The 17660-nt window shown below is 43.6% G+C and overlaps 1 protein-coding gene across 2 annotated transcripts in view; it reads right to left on the bottom strand.

Moving 5' to 3' along the window:
• The window catches only part of WTIP (WT1 interacting protein), a 78900-nt gene that overhangs the window by 45242 nt on the left and 15998 nt on the right, over positions 1 to 17660 (bottom strand). For both annotated transcript variants that reach the window (XM_035336742.1, XM_035336743.1), the window contains exon 2: positions 6160 to 6261. In XM_035336742.1, the coding sequence (XP_035192633.1) occupies positions 6160 to 6261 (102 nt within the window). The remainder of the gene's footprint in view (positions 1 to 6159; positions 6262 to 17660) is intronic.

The raw sequence follows: 17660 nt of genomic DNA on the forward strand, positions 1-17660 counted from the left end.
AGAGTCTTGCGCAAAGTAAACCCAAATGTCTGAAGCCGGCTGTCATCTCTACGACCTGACTGCCCTTTTTTTTTTTTTTTTAAAAAAAAAGTGAGCACCTCCCTTTGGGTGCGTTTTGCATTAATGGCTATGTCTGGGACTGCAGCTACAGACATACCTGAAATAACTTTTCACTATCCATCTTGATAGGTGTTAAAACTGAAAGCACGGGGCTAAGTGCAGGCTGTAACTTATCCCAAAGGCGCAGAATGACTCAGACAGAATTCTGCACTCCTGGAGCAACAATGTGAGTTATCTCAGTTACACAGCTACAGACTGCAGCCACAGCAGCATGTACAGCCCCTGAAAGACTAGTGCTCCACAAATCCTTCAGTCCTTCTTCTTAACTGAACTCGTACCTCTCCAAAGTGTTCAGCTTTCTCAGTGAATCATTTCTCAAAATAACCGCCTCATACACAGAGCATCAGGAGCTCCTGCCAGCTCCAGTTATGGCTTGGAAATCACCAAACATTCAGGTGGCTGTAAATTCAATCCAAACACGGGGTCTGAGCTGGGGATGAGTAACAATTGCAGTTATGCAAGTTCAGGGCATCCAGCTCTCACGCTCCAGGCCACGGGGGTCGGGGAGGAATGTTCCCACATGCACAGCACTGAATCACCCGCCAGCTTGTCTTCCCCTAAGCACCAGGTATTAGCCAATGGCTCTGGCAGGATTACAGACCAAAAATCCCAAAATTCCAGTCTGCTCTGGTCTGACAGTATGTGGTTAGAAAACTGCAGAGAGAAGTGTGTGAGGACATTAGCTACACAGCAGACTTTCACTGCACAGCAATGTACCCCTTGAAGCAATACTCATTAGCTCCTCTGCCTTACATGTCCTCAGTGTGTTTTCTCACTGCTCAGAAGGGCTGCATCAAACAGCGGTGGGCAGATGAACAGATACTCAAGCTACAACTCAGTCACCTGAGATTTGGCCACAAGGCACCGAAGAGTTAAAAGCCAACACATTTGTACCACTGATTACCAACCCTAACATCAGTGGGCATACAGTACAGATACCAGATTTGACACTAAATTGTTTTATTCTACATGAACATCACATTCACAGAGATTTTATTTAAAATTCCGAATCAAGAATTGGCAATAGTGCAATCTGGATGCAGTGACTCACACTAGACTTATAAATATGCTGTGAGGGACAGGACAAATATGAATTGAAAACCAAAACAAACCTTCCACTGGGAAGCTTGCTGTTTTATTTTGGTTTGGTTTGTGTTGTTGGTGCTACCTTAAGATGTTCTGTGCCTTACCACCGCCAAAAGCAAACAAATGGTCAACCAGGGGCAGCAAATACGCAACAGAACATTTCCAGTGTCACAAGGAACTTCTCAGTACAAGCAGGGACACAATCAACCTTCTAGTAATACACATTTACATACAGTAGCAATCAGTGGCCTCAGCAAGAAGGCAGGTGTTGTCTCTGAGATGTAATACAAGTGTAAAAAAAGGTTGCATCTACAGCCATGAACTGATTCCCCTCTTACACCTAGAGGGCATGGGCTAATTCACAGCTGTGCTTCATACCTTCAGGGCAACAATACCTACTGCTACAGTCGTCCCACTTGGACCTTTTAAAATGAGCGTGTTGTCAACCTTCACCGTAATCCTTCTCTTAGAGCTTGTAGCAATGAGTTTGGGGAAGCCTGGACAAAGGCTAATGCTGATGCAGCAGCAGCACTGTCGGCAATCAGCTGAACTGTGATACCTTCACAAGCTGTCCCTTAAAATGAAACTGCTGCAAAAAACCCCCATGAGTACTCCAGTCTAATCAATACCTACTAAGTAAGAAATGAACTGCATACCTTTGGGATTATACAGTTTGCTTTAGGCTTCTGATTGATCTTGCAGTGATTTCCTGTGCCTTAAAACCAGTGGCAGAAGTGCAAATTAAAGACGAATGGCATGCTCAAACATTTGCCTTCAAGAACAGAACGTGTCCCTGTTTTTCACAGTAAAATACATCTCAGCTTTTAGAGCTTGAGACTTCAAACCCTTAGAGCTCTGCAAGTACCGCTCTGAAAGTAACAAATACCAAACTGGTACCTCCTCAGCACAGAAATTTATCTTTACTGCAGTTTCTATAATCATTGCCACTGGATTAAAATATTCAGCCTGAAAAGATGCTGTAGATGGCACTATGATTTGAGTATTGCTGTGCCCCCTGAAACCTAGAGGTGCCTGCTAAGTTATTTTCTGTAACAAGCATCAAACAGATCCCATTAATTCCTCCAAACACCACCCTCATGGAGGGCACACAAGTGGCCTGGCATTATTGCATTTATCCTTCAAGAAATCCTGCCATGCTCTGAAATATTACCAAGAAGAATTAGATGATGAGCTATTCAGACATTTTTCAGCTCTTGTCTACCATAAGTAGAATTTGCAACTGAACTCCTGCCAAAACTCAAGTTTTATACTTAATGGAAGGGACAATGTATACTGTTGCCTAAAATCATCTCTGTTATTTAAGATTCAGCAAATCATTCTTACATATGAGCAATGTAACTTATTCAAGCACATTTAAGCATTTTGCTGAATCAAGGGCCCAAAAAGAGGTTTCACTGGTGTTAAGAGCTAAAAGAAGATTTGAATCTACATTTAAAAAGCATCCTAACAAACCTCACTTGTTTTCTGTAAGAGATTGAGGATAGTGATCTACATTTAACTATTTGATCCCAGCAAGTAATCCCATTCTCTCCAAGAATTGTGTGACACGTTGACAGGTATCAAAAAGGGCAGCACTGGGGAAAGCCCTGTGTTCCCCTTGGAAGACACAGGATGGCCCATTCTGCCACATGCTGCCCTTTGCAACCACAGTACCCTGGCAGACCATCTTTAGCACTGGAACTGAAGTTAAACTTAAAGAGATACCTAAGGAAGGATGCTGACACTGCCAGAGTTTTGTTCTGATGGTCTCTTCCCATTTATCTGCCTAACAGCACTTGTCTTGCTGAGCTGAAAACACTCACTGCTGAGCACCGAACAGAGGCCCTTGGAGGCTCTCCTACTCATCATCACATTTCAGTCTGAGTGGTCTCACAACCACAACTTTTCCCAGGAGTGCAAAATATACTTAATTGTTGTTGGTTAAATATTGGGCTTTTATCTAAATCAGATGTCTTCAGGTACAGAATTTTTCTTCTTTGGTTACTGACTTACTTTCTAGACTTGTTATATTCAAAGGTACCTGCTGTAGGGTAGTTTGGATCACTCTTATTTAGGAAAAAATGGAAAAAAGGCAAGCTTGTAATCTTTATCTCATATTTCCAAGTATTAATAGAAACCTGCACAGAAACTGTCTTAGGCAGCCACTAATGTACTCCTCTACTCTCCCGTCAAAGGCATAGACCGTAACGGCTAGGAGGAACATTAGTCTGTGGATGTGACTTTCTGCTTAACAAAGGTCATTAATTATCAATTATCACTCAGTTACCTGTGTATTGAATCCAAACGCTTGGCTCAACTTGAGACACTTTCCAAAGGGACATTTGGTCTTAATTTGAAAGCACCAAAGAACACACAATCTGTCACTTATCTTACTGTTTTGTTTCAGCAATTAATCATCCTCATTAATATAAAATGTCTCTTTGATTCCCTATTTGAATTGTGTAGTTTCAGCTTCCAGAAGAAGTCTGTCTTGCATTTGCCTCTAGTATGCATGAAACCACTTTCTAATGCTGTTTCCTGGTAAAAGCTGATTACAAGCTCCAGCCAAGTTCGTCCCCTTTTATTATTTCTGATACTCAAAATACACTTGGCTCTCATGATTATCTTTTCTCCAGGCTTTTATCACCTGCATAACTCCTCCTATCAGATCCTCTGCAGTTTTTCCTCATCTTTTTGAAATCCAGCATCAAAACTAGAGCACAGAACCCTCAGCTGGGTCTCATCAATGTCACATTCAAGGTAAAATTAACCCCTTGTACATGAACTCCAGTACTGTGAGAAGTTCATGTTCAGTTGCTCATACAAGAGGTCCAGTAAAGCCTTCTCATCAGCACATTCCAGGATGCAGCTCCCACAAATGTGACCTGCATGCTTCATTCCCAAGGTCTGGATCTACCACCTGCACTGTCCCAGAAGTTACTGCAACATCCCTTCTCTGGCTGTGCTCACTTTGATACTATTTGGGAACTGAGATGAAAGGAAAAACTCTGCTTTTGACTCACAGTTGACCATAAGTTTTGATCAAGTATTTCACCTGGTGCTGCCATATTAACAGCTTAGATACCTTTCAGTGCTTAACATAAGAAAGGCCCCACACATTCCCCTTTCATCAGGATTGTATCGGAGGTTGCAGACAGAAGAAAATCCAAGCACTTCTTGCTTGCAAAACCTCCTGGCAGATGATAGCTGTGCTCTCCAGCCCATGAACAGCACAGCAAGAAGCACAGAGAAAACCTGGAGCGCTGTTTCCTCATGCGTGTGTGTGTCTGACTCACTGAAAGTGGTGTGAATCACAGAATTCCACCAGCATGGTGGGGTGAGGCAGAGCTACGCTCCGAAAGGGCATGTCTCAAGTTGCCCTCTGTTAGATGTACACTGGCCACACACACCTCACCAGGATTGTCACAGAAGCTCATTGTACTTTCGGATAGTTCAGTTGGGATTGTGTTTTGCTGTTAAAATACATTCCCCAGCCCTTATATATTCTTCTGGGGAGGAGTGTGACACTTGCGTACAGGTCCCTGTGGCAACAAACACATCCTGACGACTTTTAAAGAGTCTGCCCCACAGAGGAAGCTGGAATTCACCCATGCAATTAGGCCAGGTTAATGTTGGCGATGAGTGGATAGATATTATCCGATATCATATTTTGTAATCCTCTGCTAAGCAGGATGCTGAAGCACTTCGTTTACTCTGGGAGCCAACAAAATAGCTACTCATTCAGTGTCAGGCTTGAACAAAGTCATGAGTGATCCCTGAAGCTTTGAGACAAGTTTATTCTAGAACCTGGTAATGGTCCAGAGCGATTTATAAAGGTCACTGAACTCTACGTTCAGGTTGTAGGTTTCTTTAAACAAATATTTACTTATCTGTACAAATCTCAGGAAAAACGACAAGACTTCTTTCAGAAGTGAGCTTTACAATGGTTCTTTTCATTATAAACTTACTTAGTTCTATGCCAATAATCTTTTACTCTTTTTCTAATCCTTAATTAATCCCTTTTATAAACAATTCACACTCGGCACTTTCTGCTTGTGGTAAATCTTTTGATACGTATATTTATCACAACAATATCTTCAATATCCATGTAGATATTAACAACCTACGTAAGTGTGTGGCTGTATCAAGGAAAGTTACCTGACTCCTGAAAATGCGTTCTCATAGTTCCCTTGAACTTGGTGGGGAGTCTGAGTGTGCTCGGTACTTTCAAACAAGACACTGAGGAAATTTCCAACTTCACCTTAATGCCCAACTAAAAGGAAACACTTCTGAAAGGGCTGTCCTGTATTTTCCAAGCCCTGTTTTCCCTGGCAAAGCCATGACTTCCTCAAATCACAGAGTGCATCACTCTTACATTCAAAGGAACCTGAAAAGGTTCTGAGAGTAGCATGGAGACAGTGATTTACCCACACAGCTTTCCTCTGAAAAATCAAAACACTGTAATAGCTCAAGGGGTTTCAACTCTCAATTTCTATTTGATTTTATCACTTTCAAATGCAAGAAAACTTTTTGAGCGCTACATACACACAGATATTACAAATGTTTTGACTAGAGCTGAATTTGCAGATAGAAAGTGAGGGAAAATGGATTTGGCTGCACAAATTTTACTTTTCTGTACAAGTAATAAATATGCATTACAGTTTTATAAAAAAGTGTTTAAAAGTATGTAGTGCTTATAAAAGCCAGGTTGAAGCCATTTTGTAAATGCAGCCCTTAAAACAACCAAATACTATTTTTTTGGCCTGTCACTTAAGAAAAAAAATATTGAATATTTACAGATAGTAAATAAAAAACTCTTGAAGCTGGACTCTTGCATGGGAATTTTGCCTCAGGAAACAAGCAAGATGAGGTCTCACCTTGCACACTAGTTGCTACAGGAATATGTATTAGAAGAGGAAGCCACTTAATAAGGCTACAGTAAGTCTGACTTACCACAAGAGCAGCACGTGAAGCAGTTGGTATGATAGAGGTTACCCATTGCTTGGCAAGCCTGGCTCGCTCCATACACACCTTTTCCACATTTTATACAGATACCTACAAAGAAGAAACAGAATGAATGTTAGAATTCTCTGCAGCTCCTAAAACCAGCTCTGGGCCATTGATTCATGGCACTCACAATACCCACAAATCACTGAGCTCCTCTACATCATTAGATTCAAGTACTCAAGTCAGCAGCAAGCAGCTTGTGTGAAATAGATGCATTGAAATTAACCCAAAATAAAGGGGGGGGCAGAGCCTCTGCTGATGATTCAACAAATGGAGACTGAGGCTGGCTAAACACAGAAATCCCAGAAAGACAGGTGAAATGATGGACAGAGAACAGAAGATCTGCACAGCCACTGGATTTAGTAATTAATTTTCCATGAATAGTAATAAGCGACCTCATAAACATAACCTGGGAGCTTACAAAGCAGAAGAGCAAGGCATCTACCTTCCTTATGGTCTAAGGGCAAGAAGCCTATCTGGCAGTTTTGCAGTGGGGTCAGAATTCACCTTCACTGCTTGAACCTGCTCTTGGTGAAGCTGGGGATGCCTGTCATCTGCAGGAGATCGCAGTACAATGAGCCAACACAGTGCCAACACAGTGTTGGAAATTCAGCTGTTAGTCCCACACAGGGCACTCACTGCAAGGAGGAAATGAAATGCTGGAGAATCTGCATCCTTCCACATACTCAAGAGCACTAAGTTTATCAGAGATGCCCGTTGGTCTCTGACTGTCGCTGCACAGTGCATCTCAAAACCAAGATGTGTGATTTTAGAAAACACTTTTTTCTACTGTAGTCTTTCCACCTCACATGGCTTTTGAATGAAACTGTTGTGCTCATGTGCTGTTTGAGGCCCTCTTTCTACAGATGCATGCACTTGAAAATCTAGCAAATCAAGTACTAAAAAATCAGACTTTAATCACCTAGAACTTTCCCCTGCTGTGCTGTGAACATTTTACATACACATGCATTTATGCACACACAGAAAATACAAATATTTACATAATATTAATATATTATGAGCTGGTAGAAACTTAAATAGCAATAAAAGCCCGAAGTTAAAGTTAATATTGTCAGATACCAATGTCCCAAGCTAAGCCTGTAACCCTGAACCAGCTGTCAGCTTCATCCATCAGTTCATTGCAAACAAAGTGCTGGTAAAATATTCTGGTCCTTAGACAAGCTCAGCTCTGACACAGGACATGGAAATTTCAGCATATTTGTTGCCTTATCCAAGGCTATTATGTCTACTTATTTATTTGTAGCCAAAGGTTATGAAAAAGGTCTGCTATTTGCCATGAGTTAATGGTTAACTGCTGCTGAAAGATGGCTATTGATTACTGGGGACACCGATCAGAAAACACATCCCAGCACTACAACCAAACCAAGCAGCCAGAGCAACCCAAAAACCTGCTGTCTCCCCTCACATGCTACGAGGCCTGACACAACTGCAGTCCCTCCTGGCCTCAGAGAGAGGAGAGACAGAGCAGACGGCCTTCACTTCTGAAATGAGCAATTTCAGCATAAGGTCATGATACAATATTTGTCTACTCTTGGTAATGGAGCCAGAAGGGAGCTCTTTCAGAGCTCCCCAGCTGTCTGCACCTTTCTTGCCCATCTCTTTACACCAAATGTTTACCTAAGACAGATGGCTATTGCTAGCCTGGCTGGGAGGTTACACAGAAACCTACCTTTTCCTATTTACGCCTAATTTTACTCCGAGGATAGCAGAAATCCGATCTGTAATTCTGACATCTCTATGAGTTCTCATGCACTAATCTACTGCAGCCACAAGCCTCTCTGATAAATGAAGTTATTGCCTAATTTCTTTGCCATTGCTCCACTGAACCGTCAGAAGCAAAAGGATTTATTGTGAATGTTAAACTTACATCGGCCTTTGCAGCAAGTGGTTCGTTAAGAGCAGCTGTCAGTTTGTTAACTCATTTTCTCTAAAAGACCAGTCATTAGCTCCAGGAATAAATGACCACAGAGACCATTAGCATACTAAGAAGGCACATGTATAATTCCAAAAGTGTATTTTGGAAAATATATATGCAGCTGTGGTGTGAGCATACAGTGAGCTCATAACTGCCTAGGAAAAGCACTGATTACACGGCTGTTCAGGTCTGGTTTTCCACCAGTCACAGCTCAGACCGCACATTGCAAGCTTGTGAAAGCCTTGACATAACAGCTACATCACTTTTTTTTTTTTCCAGATTTATTTCCAAAGCTTGTTAAACTGCCTATGAAGAATGTTCTGTTACAGAGCAAGCACGTCTCATTTCTGACACCTCACTTTATGTGACTTCACATCAAGTGTTTTAGCCTTCGTGCAACTCCTTGGCGCTTGCACCACATCGACTCTATGCAGCTAACGGTACCTCCAGATCCTTCACACACAAATTGCTGCATTTTCACCCAGGTCAACTCTCCTACAGAGCTGGTCTCTCTGTTCAGCTAGGGAAAGACATTACAAGGTCTTTCATATACACACATTCTGCATAAAAAATTCACTCAGCTGGAACACAACATTGCAGCCTTCTTTAGCTGATGTTTCTACCCTTACACAGTATTTACCCAAAACTGGGGAGGAAAAAAAAAAAACTAAATGAACACGCACTGCGGACCTCAGCAAAAGCTCATCAATAAAAAAGCAATGCTAGAAAGAGGAGCTCCCCATGAGTCCCTACGAGAGTTAGCTGCAGCATGTTGCCCGCACCCCCCACACCTGTAACCTGCCCACACTTCTTTGAGCTTGACTGTACCGTACAGCAACCGAGCCACCAGAACAGCAATGCTCTCTGGCTAGCGCACACATTAGCAAATCCTGATAAAAACACCACAAGAAAATAAGACAAGTATATTAACTAGCCTAGACATGTATTTTCTGTTGCAGTCAATGATTTTGCTCCAAGACCCAAGAGACCATAACATGACACAGTATAATGGGCAAAGGGACCAGCAGCAACCTAGAGAAAACAGAGCTATGCAGGAAGCCTGCTGTAACATAGGTGTAAGAGTTCCTTGGAGTAGCCTACACGTTCTAAGCAGCTCAGTTTGGGACCTAGACATCAAGTTCAGGGATGATCTTTCTCCTGACAAGCCTTTACAGTGTCCTTTTGACCACTCAGTACAGGTTGCAGACTGGTACCCCATACAGATTTCACCTAGATTTAGGAAAAAAGACAGTAGCCAAGAGGTGAGAGGTACTACATCTAACGGGCGATGTATGTATGGATAACCTTTTGGCCAGGCTTTGTCCTTGTGCACATGTGGAACTCAGCCTGTGCCTAATTCCATCTTCACTTAACCTGAGTCAATGGTTTAGCACTACTACAAGAAAAATGGTACCATATGGCCCCTCTCGACTTCAGCAAGCAGCAGTTGCATGAGCCAGAGGGAGAATCTGGCTATCGCATTCCCTGACAGCACGCCACAGCTCAGGGATGAGCTGCAGCTTTACTGCCTTACAGCCACACCGTATCTCCAGGATAAGTGCTACATGCTGCCTACAGTAGGAAACAACCATGCCCTGTCGTCAAGAGTTATGGTAAAGCTAAAATTAACAACAAACACATGGCACAGATGAATCCCTCCCTGCCTCTGCAGTTCCGTTCATGCTGCAGGGCTGGGAAGAGGGTGGGTGAAATTTACCTTCGGGTGCTGCAAAGTCCCATTTTCTCTATTCTCACAGAGAAAGACCATCTCCACAAACATCCACAACAAATTTGCTATAATTTCGGCTTACTCCAGATGTGGGGAATGAAAACCTACAGCCATGAATCAGGAAGAACAAAGAAACTGAACTGCAGACAACTGTGAAAGTAGGACTGCGGAGGGGCTGCGCTAGCTGTCTGGGAGCCGCAGACCACTGGAGGCATTCCTGCAACCTCTCACACCTGGGCAGGTTTTACACAGGATGTTGTTACTAGCTTTGATAACTATTCTGCTAAGAAGCTGGGTAAACAGGGAAGCATCAAAGGTGCCTTGAGCCGGCCAGCCGCACTGTGCTGCAGCACTACCTGCCTGAGCTGACGGTGGCTACTGTGCAGACATCCTAGGCTGTGGCAGCTCCGGATACCGTGAGGTGACTTCAGCAGAGAAAAATGCTCACTTCTTTCCAACAAACACAGGAGGAGGGATGTTCCAATGCACACGTCATCCCCCAGTCAGAGCCTGATAGAAAAAACAAGGCACCTACACAGGACATGGGCAGAGGCTGTTCGCAGCAGGCAGGGAGGAGCTGGGAACCCTCTGCACCCCAGCCCTTGTCACAACCAGGAGCTCTCACCAAAGAGCTTGAAGTTGTCACCTAGCCTAGCAAATTTTTCAAGGTTTGATTACCCAACATGAAATCTGACACATGCAAGTTAAAAAATATACTCTGGACACACTCAGCAGCAACATAATTGCATGAAGAGTTGGGCTTCGCCTTTTTGGGATAGGTATGAGGGATGCACCCACTGGGTAAGCTACCTGACCTGGGGAAACTTTCCCCACACAGAAGATCAGAAGAGATCACAGCTTGATTTAAAGTTGAAAGTGACAAACTGAGACAAGTGGGAAATGCTCAGGTAAACATTTTGAACTCCCTCCCCAGGCACAGCCTGTCCACAGCTGAAGCCCCAACACCTCGTGGCCGGGAGGGACCTGGTCCCGGCCAGCAGCACAGCCCTGGCTTGCAGGTACCCACACATGGGGCTGGAGCAGGTTAAACTAGGTGGGGAGGTGGGCCACAACACCACCTAATACAAGTCCCAGCTTAAGCAAAACAGGAGCAGAAAGCTCCTTGCCGTCACTATTAACCCTTATTGACATTGTCCCCAGCCTAGTTTTCCTCCTCACAGAACTATCATAAAAATGTCATCAGTAAAATCCTCAGGCTGAGATACCTACATGCCAACTTGACAAGATCTCTATCACTTCTGTGCCCTCATGCTGCAGGAGGCCTTACTCAATTTACACGTTTGGTGCACAGAACTTACTTAGAAAATGGAAATTAGAAAATGGAAATTAGACATGAATTTCTGTTCAGTTAAAATGCAATGAAGCTCACATTCACTGAAAAGTTTTGTAGAAGCAAACTATGTTCAAGTTTCAGCTCCTGGAAAGAATACCTTCGCTCTGCCTGTTACTTAACAAGGCTGCGGCTTGCACAGAACAAAGCTGGTGGGAGAGGTCAAAGTCAGGAAAGGAGCTGCTGGGACCAGTTCCAGGCACAGCACTGCTGATCAGGAGCTGAGCTTTACCTGCCTGAAGGAATCTGTGCTGCCAGCAGGTCAGCAGGGCTTGGCATCTGCCTATTCCAGCCTGCTTAAATACATCGGCTGTTCTGTTTGGCTGGAAACTTTCCAAGGTTTCAGATGTAGAGTGAGGTGATGGGTGCGAGTTTGAAAAGACAGAAGGCTGTAGAAATGACTCTGGCAACACCCTCCCTGACTCTGTATTTTAGCAGCTATAAACTCAGCAAATCTCTGTGCTAGTAAATTAAACCCTGGCAGCTCCAGGTCAGCATCACAGAGCGGGTAATGTCATGGGAGCCAGTATCAGCTCTGATTAGCAGCTGCTGGAAACTGGAAGGCTTTTGTTACTGTTAAAGTAGATCCACCCAATCACGCAGTGAAAGCCTGAAGCTAGTACAGCAAATGCTTATTGCTTCATACAGTATGTGAAATTACTGCTCTGAACCATGAAATTACTGACACTATCTGCACAGAGTTCATCCTGCCTTGGCCACAGCCGGCGTGCCTCTGCATAACTTTCTTTTGTGCAGATATCTAACTCTGCCATGGAGCCTCGTGACGGCACAAGGCATATCACAGGGCTATTGTTCTCCACAGTGTTTTACTTACACTGACACTTGGTTTACAAATATTCATTCATTTCTCTGCTTCTTGATTTAGTGCATGGCAGTTCCAGGATGATTTACACTTCTCACTTGGCATTTATAGAAGGATCTTTTGCTACTGAGGCAACGAACTGGAAGACCAAATAGTTCTTGTGGGCTGCTCTATGGTCTGCACTGCTTTGGGTTGTTTTTTTTTTCTGATTCAGAGCTCAGCTGACTGCTCAAGCTTCATGCCCAAGTTGACAACCACAACTAGAAGCACAAGGGGACTTGCAAATAATTTCAACTGCATTACTGTCAAAATAAGAAAAAAGAAAAAGAAAATCCTGCTTCTAAAAGCACCTTGCTGTTATAGGAATTATCAAAGCAAAAGATGTACAGCTGTGGGTGAAGCAGAGCACCAGTGGAAATGACTGACTCTTGGAGGGGAAGTACATCAATAAGTATGTCAATAAAACCTCTTCCACATCCTACTCACCCTCCACTGCCGAACACGCATCCTATCACAGCTACATTTACATGGTGTATGTGGGTGCCGTGCCACACCTAGCTCCAGCTGCTCACCAACACCCCATGACAAGGCATTACTGTCCCTTCAGATCCACCAGCAAAGCAGGCTGGGTCTGCTCCCAGCCATCCTATTTCACCCCAAAGGGCCCAGGTCATCAAGGCCTTTCAGCTTAAAATGCTTACCTTGGCTCTTTTCACCTGACACATAGTGCAGCGTGAACACACAATTCAGACCGCTTGAGGAGTGGCAATTTCCAGCACAGTGGTAGCAGCAATCGGATGAAAACAGGGTGAGGCCAGCAAAAACCCAAGCTTGTATGACTGCTGGCAGGGAAGGACACACCACCGCATCCAGGGGCTGCCTCTGGCCAGGCAAAACCAACAGAAAGGCAAAGAAGTCATGCATACAGTGGGAACAACTTAGGCTCCTGAAGACCCTAGTTTCAGCCCATAAACATCTAATCCAAAAGTTCCAAAGCAACACCCAAAGCTCCCTGGTGATCCTGAGCATATTTCTTCTTGGAAAGGTGGTTCATGCGAAGCTGGGGGCGTTCAGCAAATCATTTACCTTCTGAGTCTTGGCTCCTTTATACAGGAAAGGGGAGCCACTGACACCCATGCAGTCTTCAAAGAAAAGAGTTAAGCCTTCTGAGATAACACTGGAGAGATAATCAATTAAATACTTGAGCTCCAAAGAATCTGTACAGCCAAGTTACAGTGACACTGAAAGCACCAGCAGTGCAGCCCAAATACGCTGAATTACCCAGCATGTCAGATCTGGAAACATCAGCTGCATGCAGGTCAAGCTGGAGAAACAATTCACTGCATTCTCCTGGCATCGCCTGTATGAGTCATTGCTAATATATGGCAGAAAAAGGTCATATATTACAGCTGTCTTCCTTGACATATTTAAAATGGGTTCATGATTAAATAGGGAGACTAGTCAAAAAGTTTCCAGGTGCACTTTTCTATTTTCTTAGATAATGGTCTATTTCCAGATTGAGCATGACTTTCTGGAAAAGGCATGACATTATATAACCACACTGGGTTATAAAGTCAACAGCTCCTTCCATGAGCACTACCCCCGCGTTATGCACTGACATCAAGCCCCTACTTGTACCACCTGCCCCGCTAAGGTGCCACAGTCCTTGGTGTCACCTTCCAACATGGAGGTTCTTTATCATTTCCAGAAGTATAAACAGGTTTGCTTGAATAAAAAGCATACACATAGGTAAGTATGATACAACACTTTAAAGAGAGCTATTCACTCAAGGAAAGCTGGAAATCACCTAAAAACCTCAGTGACCTTAAAAAAAAAAAAAAAAGTAACAAACTGATTGGAGGTTTAAATCACTGCAAGCAAAGTGACTCAAGGATGCTTTCAAAACATGGTGGGGAGGGTGGAACATACCTTCCTGTAAGGGCATCCAAGGACAACAATTTCAGAAAGTCATTTGCTGTAGGCTTCTCACACCTCCAGCTCATGAAGCATTTTAATTCTAAAATAACTATTCTGGCAAGCCCCATTTTCCCTGCCATGGCTGTAGTGAAAAGCCTAGTCCTTCACCAGGCAGTCAGGCCCAGGGAGGAGCTCAACACAAGGACAAACAGTGGAGCTCCTCTTCCAGCAGGACAGGAAGACTCTCAGACCATAAGAAATGCCTGTCCTGATCTAGCAAGACAAAACCCTGAAGACAGCTGGTCAAATACAGCACTGGCAACATGTAAACAGGATATTCTAATTTTGCTTTCTTCACCTCCCTATCCGCTGGGAAACAGTAACACTAAATGCTATACACACAGGCTCATTTCCTTCCTATGGATCCAACTGGAAAAGAAAAAAATAATCAGAAAATGACCATATCACCAACATCCACAGCAAGATGAGCGAGTCTTCTACAAACCTGGCCTGTCCCACTCGTTCGGCTGCTCTCCAACGCAGACCAAAGGCAGACAAGTAGCATTAACTTTTTGTGCCAGTCTCCTGGTTGCAATGATTCTTACCCGAAGACAACTCTGAGCTTTGCACAACCACGCTAGAACATGAGCTCAATTTCCAACATCAGTGACTTGCTCTCCAAGGCCAGACAGCACTGTTCAGACCCTTAGGAGTGAGCAAATTGCACTTCACTCAATAGCAACCTTTCCCCTGAAATGGGCAGTGTCGGTGCAGTAGATGAGGCCATGCTCCAGTAAGGGAATAAAACCAGCTTTACAGCTCAGTACCATATAAAAAAGAAGCTACACAATGTAAAGTACTGATGGTTAACTTTGTATTGGCATGATTACTGCTAGGTCAGGTATCAACTGTCTGGACTGCTTTGACTTTTTGCTGGATCAGGTATTGCCTGTTCTGGATCAGGTAACAGTCTGCTCTCCAGCAGCTGGCATGAACTTCAGGGTACGTGGTCTGTCTGGCTAATTCAACAGAAATGCGAACACACACGATCTACGTCCAGTTTAGCACTGCTAAATGATTCAGGAATGCACAAATATCACACTCAGTAATATCGCTCTTCCCCTGCTTTGTCCCTCACTGTCTCACTCATCTTGATGCAAAATGGGAGCAAAGTGGATATAAAAGGGCAGAAAATGGGAAGGAAGAACAGAGACGGTTTTCCCAGATGAAAAGAGCAGGGAAGTGGACATGGTTATAGCATTCAAGTAAATGCACACCTTGGTCTGTTTTCACCATCTGTTCTGTACCATCCCCCAGCTAGTGACAAACCGTCACCCAGAACTGCAAGATTGCAGGCCTAGAAACTCGCTTGGTTTTGCCACCACCCAACTTTTATGTTCGCATGGACAGACTGATGGGAGAAGTGCCTGGGCTCCTCTGCAAAAACTGGGCACAGAGGAAAAGAAGTACAAGCCACTGACCGTGTTATCTTAAAAAGGACGTGACAAAAGACAAACTCCAACTACAACATGGTTTTGGCATAACCTGCCCTTTTCACCACCTGCCCACTGCACCTGCAGCCAGAGCCTGGCCCACCATGTCTGCAGAGAAACCTGCAACTACTTACCGAAGTGCTAAGCTGCTTCTATTAAAGAACACATGTCCTGCAACAGCAGTTTGGCACAGAGACAGCTGATGTCAAAGTCTATTTGTTTGAGGGATGAGAGGAATTACCTTCAGAAAGGATCCTTGTGCAGGGCACTGGTGACCCAGTGCCTAGCGAGCACTGCCTTCACACAGCAGATGTGGGCAGCTGCCAGCCAGCCCTCGATGCTGGAGACCTGACCACACGTCACGGCAGGCCTGTTCCAAAACGAGCACTGAGCGCTCCCCCCACACTTACCCTACATCCTTTTATTAAGCCAAATTTTAGAATGAGGACTCCATTTCTCATGAAGCAGGATGTCAGGCATAACCAAGGCAAAGCAGTGAGCAAGGTGTGAGATTTCTCGACCATTCCCAACACACAGCAGAGCACCCCACTGCCCAGACAGCTCTCCTTTAGTGAGCAGTACATCAGCTCCACCGATAGCCACCAGATAGGAAAGAAGTTGTGGCTTCATTTGTAGCAACGCTTACAGAATCGCTACTAAAGAGCAGTGGAGCAAACACCTTTCAGGCAATTATTCATTAAAACTACTTAGAGAAAGCAAAAAATGCAAAAGCAAGGAAAGGATGAGCAGACAGGAAATACTGAAGGGCTAGAAAGGCAATTTTCCACTTTGTTAGTTTCAGTAGAAATCTCCAAATAAATGTGATCTTACAGAATTTATCAAACCTCCCCTCTCTGTTTTTGAAAGGTTACACAAAGTGGTGAAATGTTAGTTAACTATGTCTTAGAGGACAACAGAAATGTGTAATCCTCTCATAATTAAAACAATAATAAAGTCACCACTTAACTGATATGAGAAGGCTCTATTCATAGCAGCTAAAAGGAACATTCATTCCTCTTTACATCATCCCTTCAGTGTTATGTCTTGATAAAATTGTCAACAGCAGGTGAAATCACTAAAAATTGGAACCTGTGAAAAAGTTTCCTATCTGGTTTTAATTAAAATACTCAGCAAAACACAGAGGAGCAATAGAGAGTGGTAAGCCGTCTGCTTCAGCTGAGCTGTCTGTTCATCGTTACAGAGCAGGTGGAATTCCCATTGGTGCCGAGCACTTCCCTGCTATTAGAGCAGTGGTTCACATTAGTATCATGACAAAAAGAATAAAAGATAATTCACAGCTGATTATGATCAACACAGTAATTGTTGGCAGCCTTTTAAGTTGCAGAAGGGTCCACCTAAGAAGCAGGCACTATAAGCACTGCCGCTCAGACTGGCTGAGACCAGGCCAGTCATTCAGGACCAGCGCGATACTTGTCACTTGCTAAACACTGCAGCACAAACTAATGCAACTGTTCCCTTAATTTCAGGTAAGTCCTTTTGAAATCTTTCCTTTCACTGTAGCCACTAAGAAATACATTTGTAAACGTCCCCTTAAAAAATCCACAAAACTTTTTGAAAACTAGTAAAAAAATTAGCGTATTTGGTTTGGTTTTCTTATTGATTACTAGAGCCTTTGTTTCCAGATGAATCCAGCCTCTTCTGCGATTATATCCATACAAATAAGGGTAGCTTTTACTAAATCAATGAAGAGTCTCTCTACTGGGCTGTCTTTGTAAGGTTAAGAGCAAACAACAGTCATTGCTAAGCTGGTGCCTACACGTTCCCTGCTTCTCATACTGGTGCTTTTGAGAGATGGATTTTATTATTTTGGGAGAAGAGTTATTTGTCCAATGTACAGAAGTGATCATTGTTCAACCTCCATTAAGCAGATTCTGTTTCAATCTAGTATCATTGACAAAACATCTCATTTGTTGTCTACAGTAGCCAAGAAGAGATGTCTCCTCAAACCAAGCAAGAAAAACTATGCGATCAGTACAACTGGCTGTTCCCAATTGATTTTCATCTGATAGCTTTGATCCCTACGTTTCCTTACACCAACTGACACGCTGCAAAGATGCGCGGTGTGACATAACTGAGCAACTTACACCTTACCTGCCTCCCCCCTGCCCCCAAAACGAAAAAGCTATGTTCCTCTGTAGTACTAGTTTTAAATCTCAACCCTTTACTTGCTGAAACAT

The sequence above is a fragment of the Oxyura jamaicensis genome, chromosome 11 (genome assembly GCF_011077185.1).
Source record: "Oxyura jamaicensis isolate SHBP4307 breed ruddy duck chromosome 11, BPBGC_Ojam_1.0, whole genome shotgun sequence".
In the NCBI taxonomy this organism is placed as follows: domain Eukaryota; kingdom Metazoa; phylum Chordata; class Aves; order Anseriformes; family Anatidae; genus Oxyura; species Oxyura jamaicensis.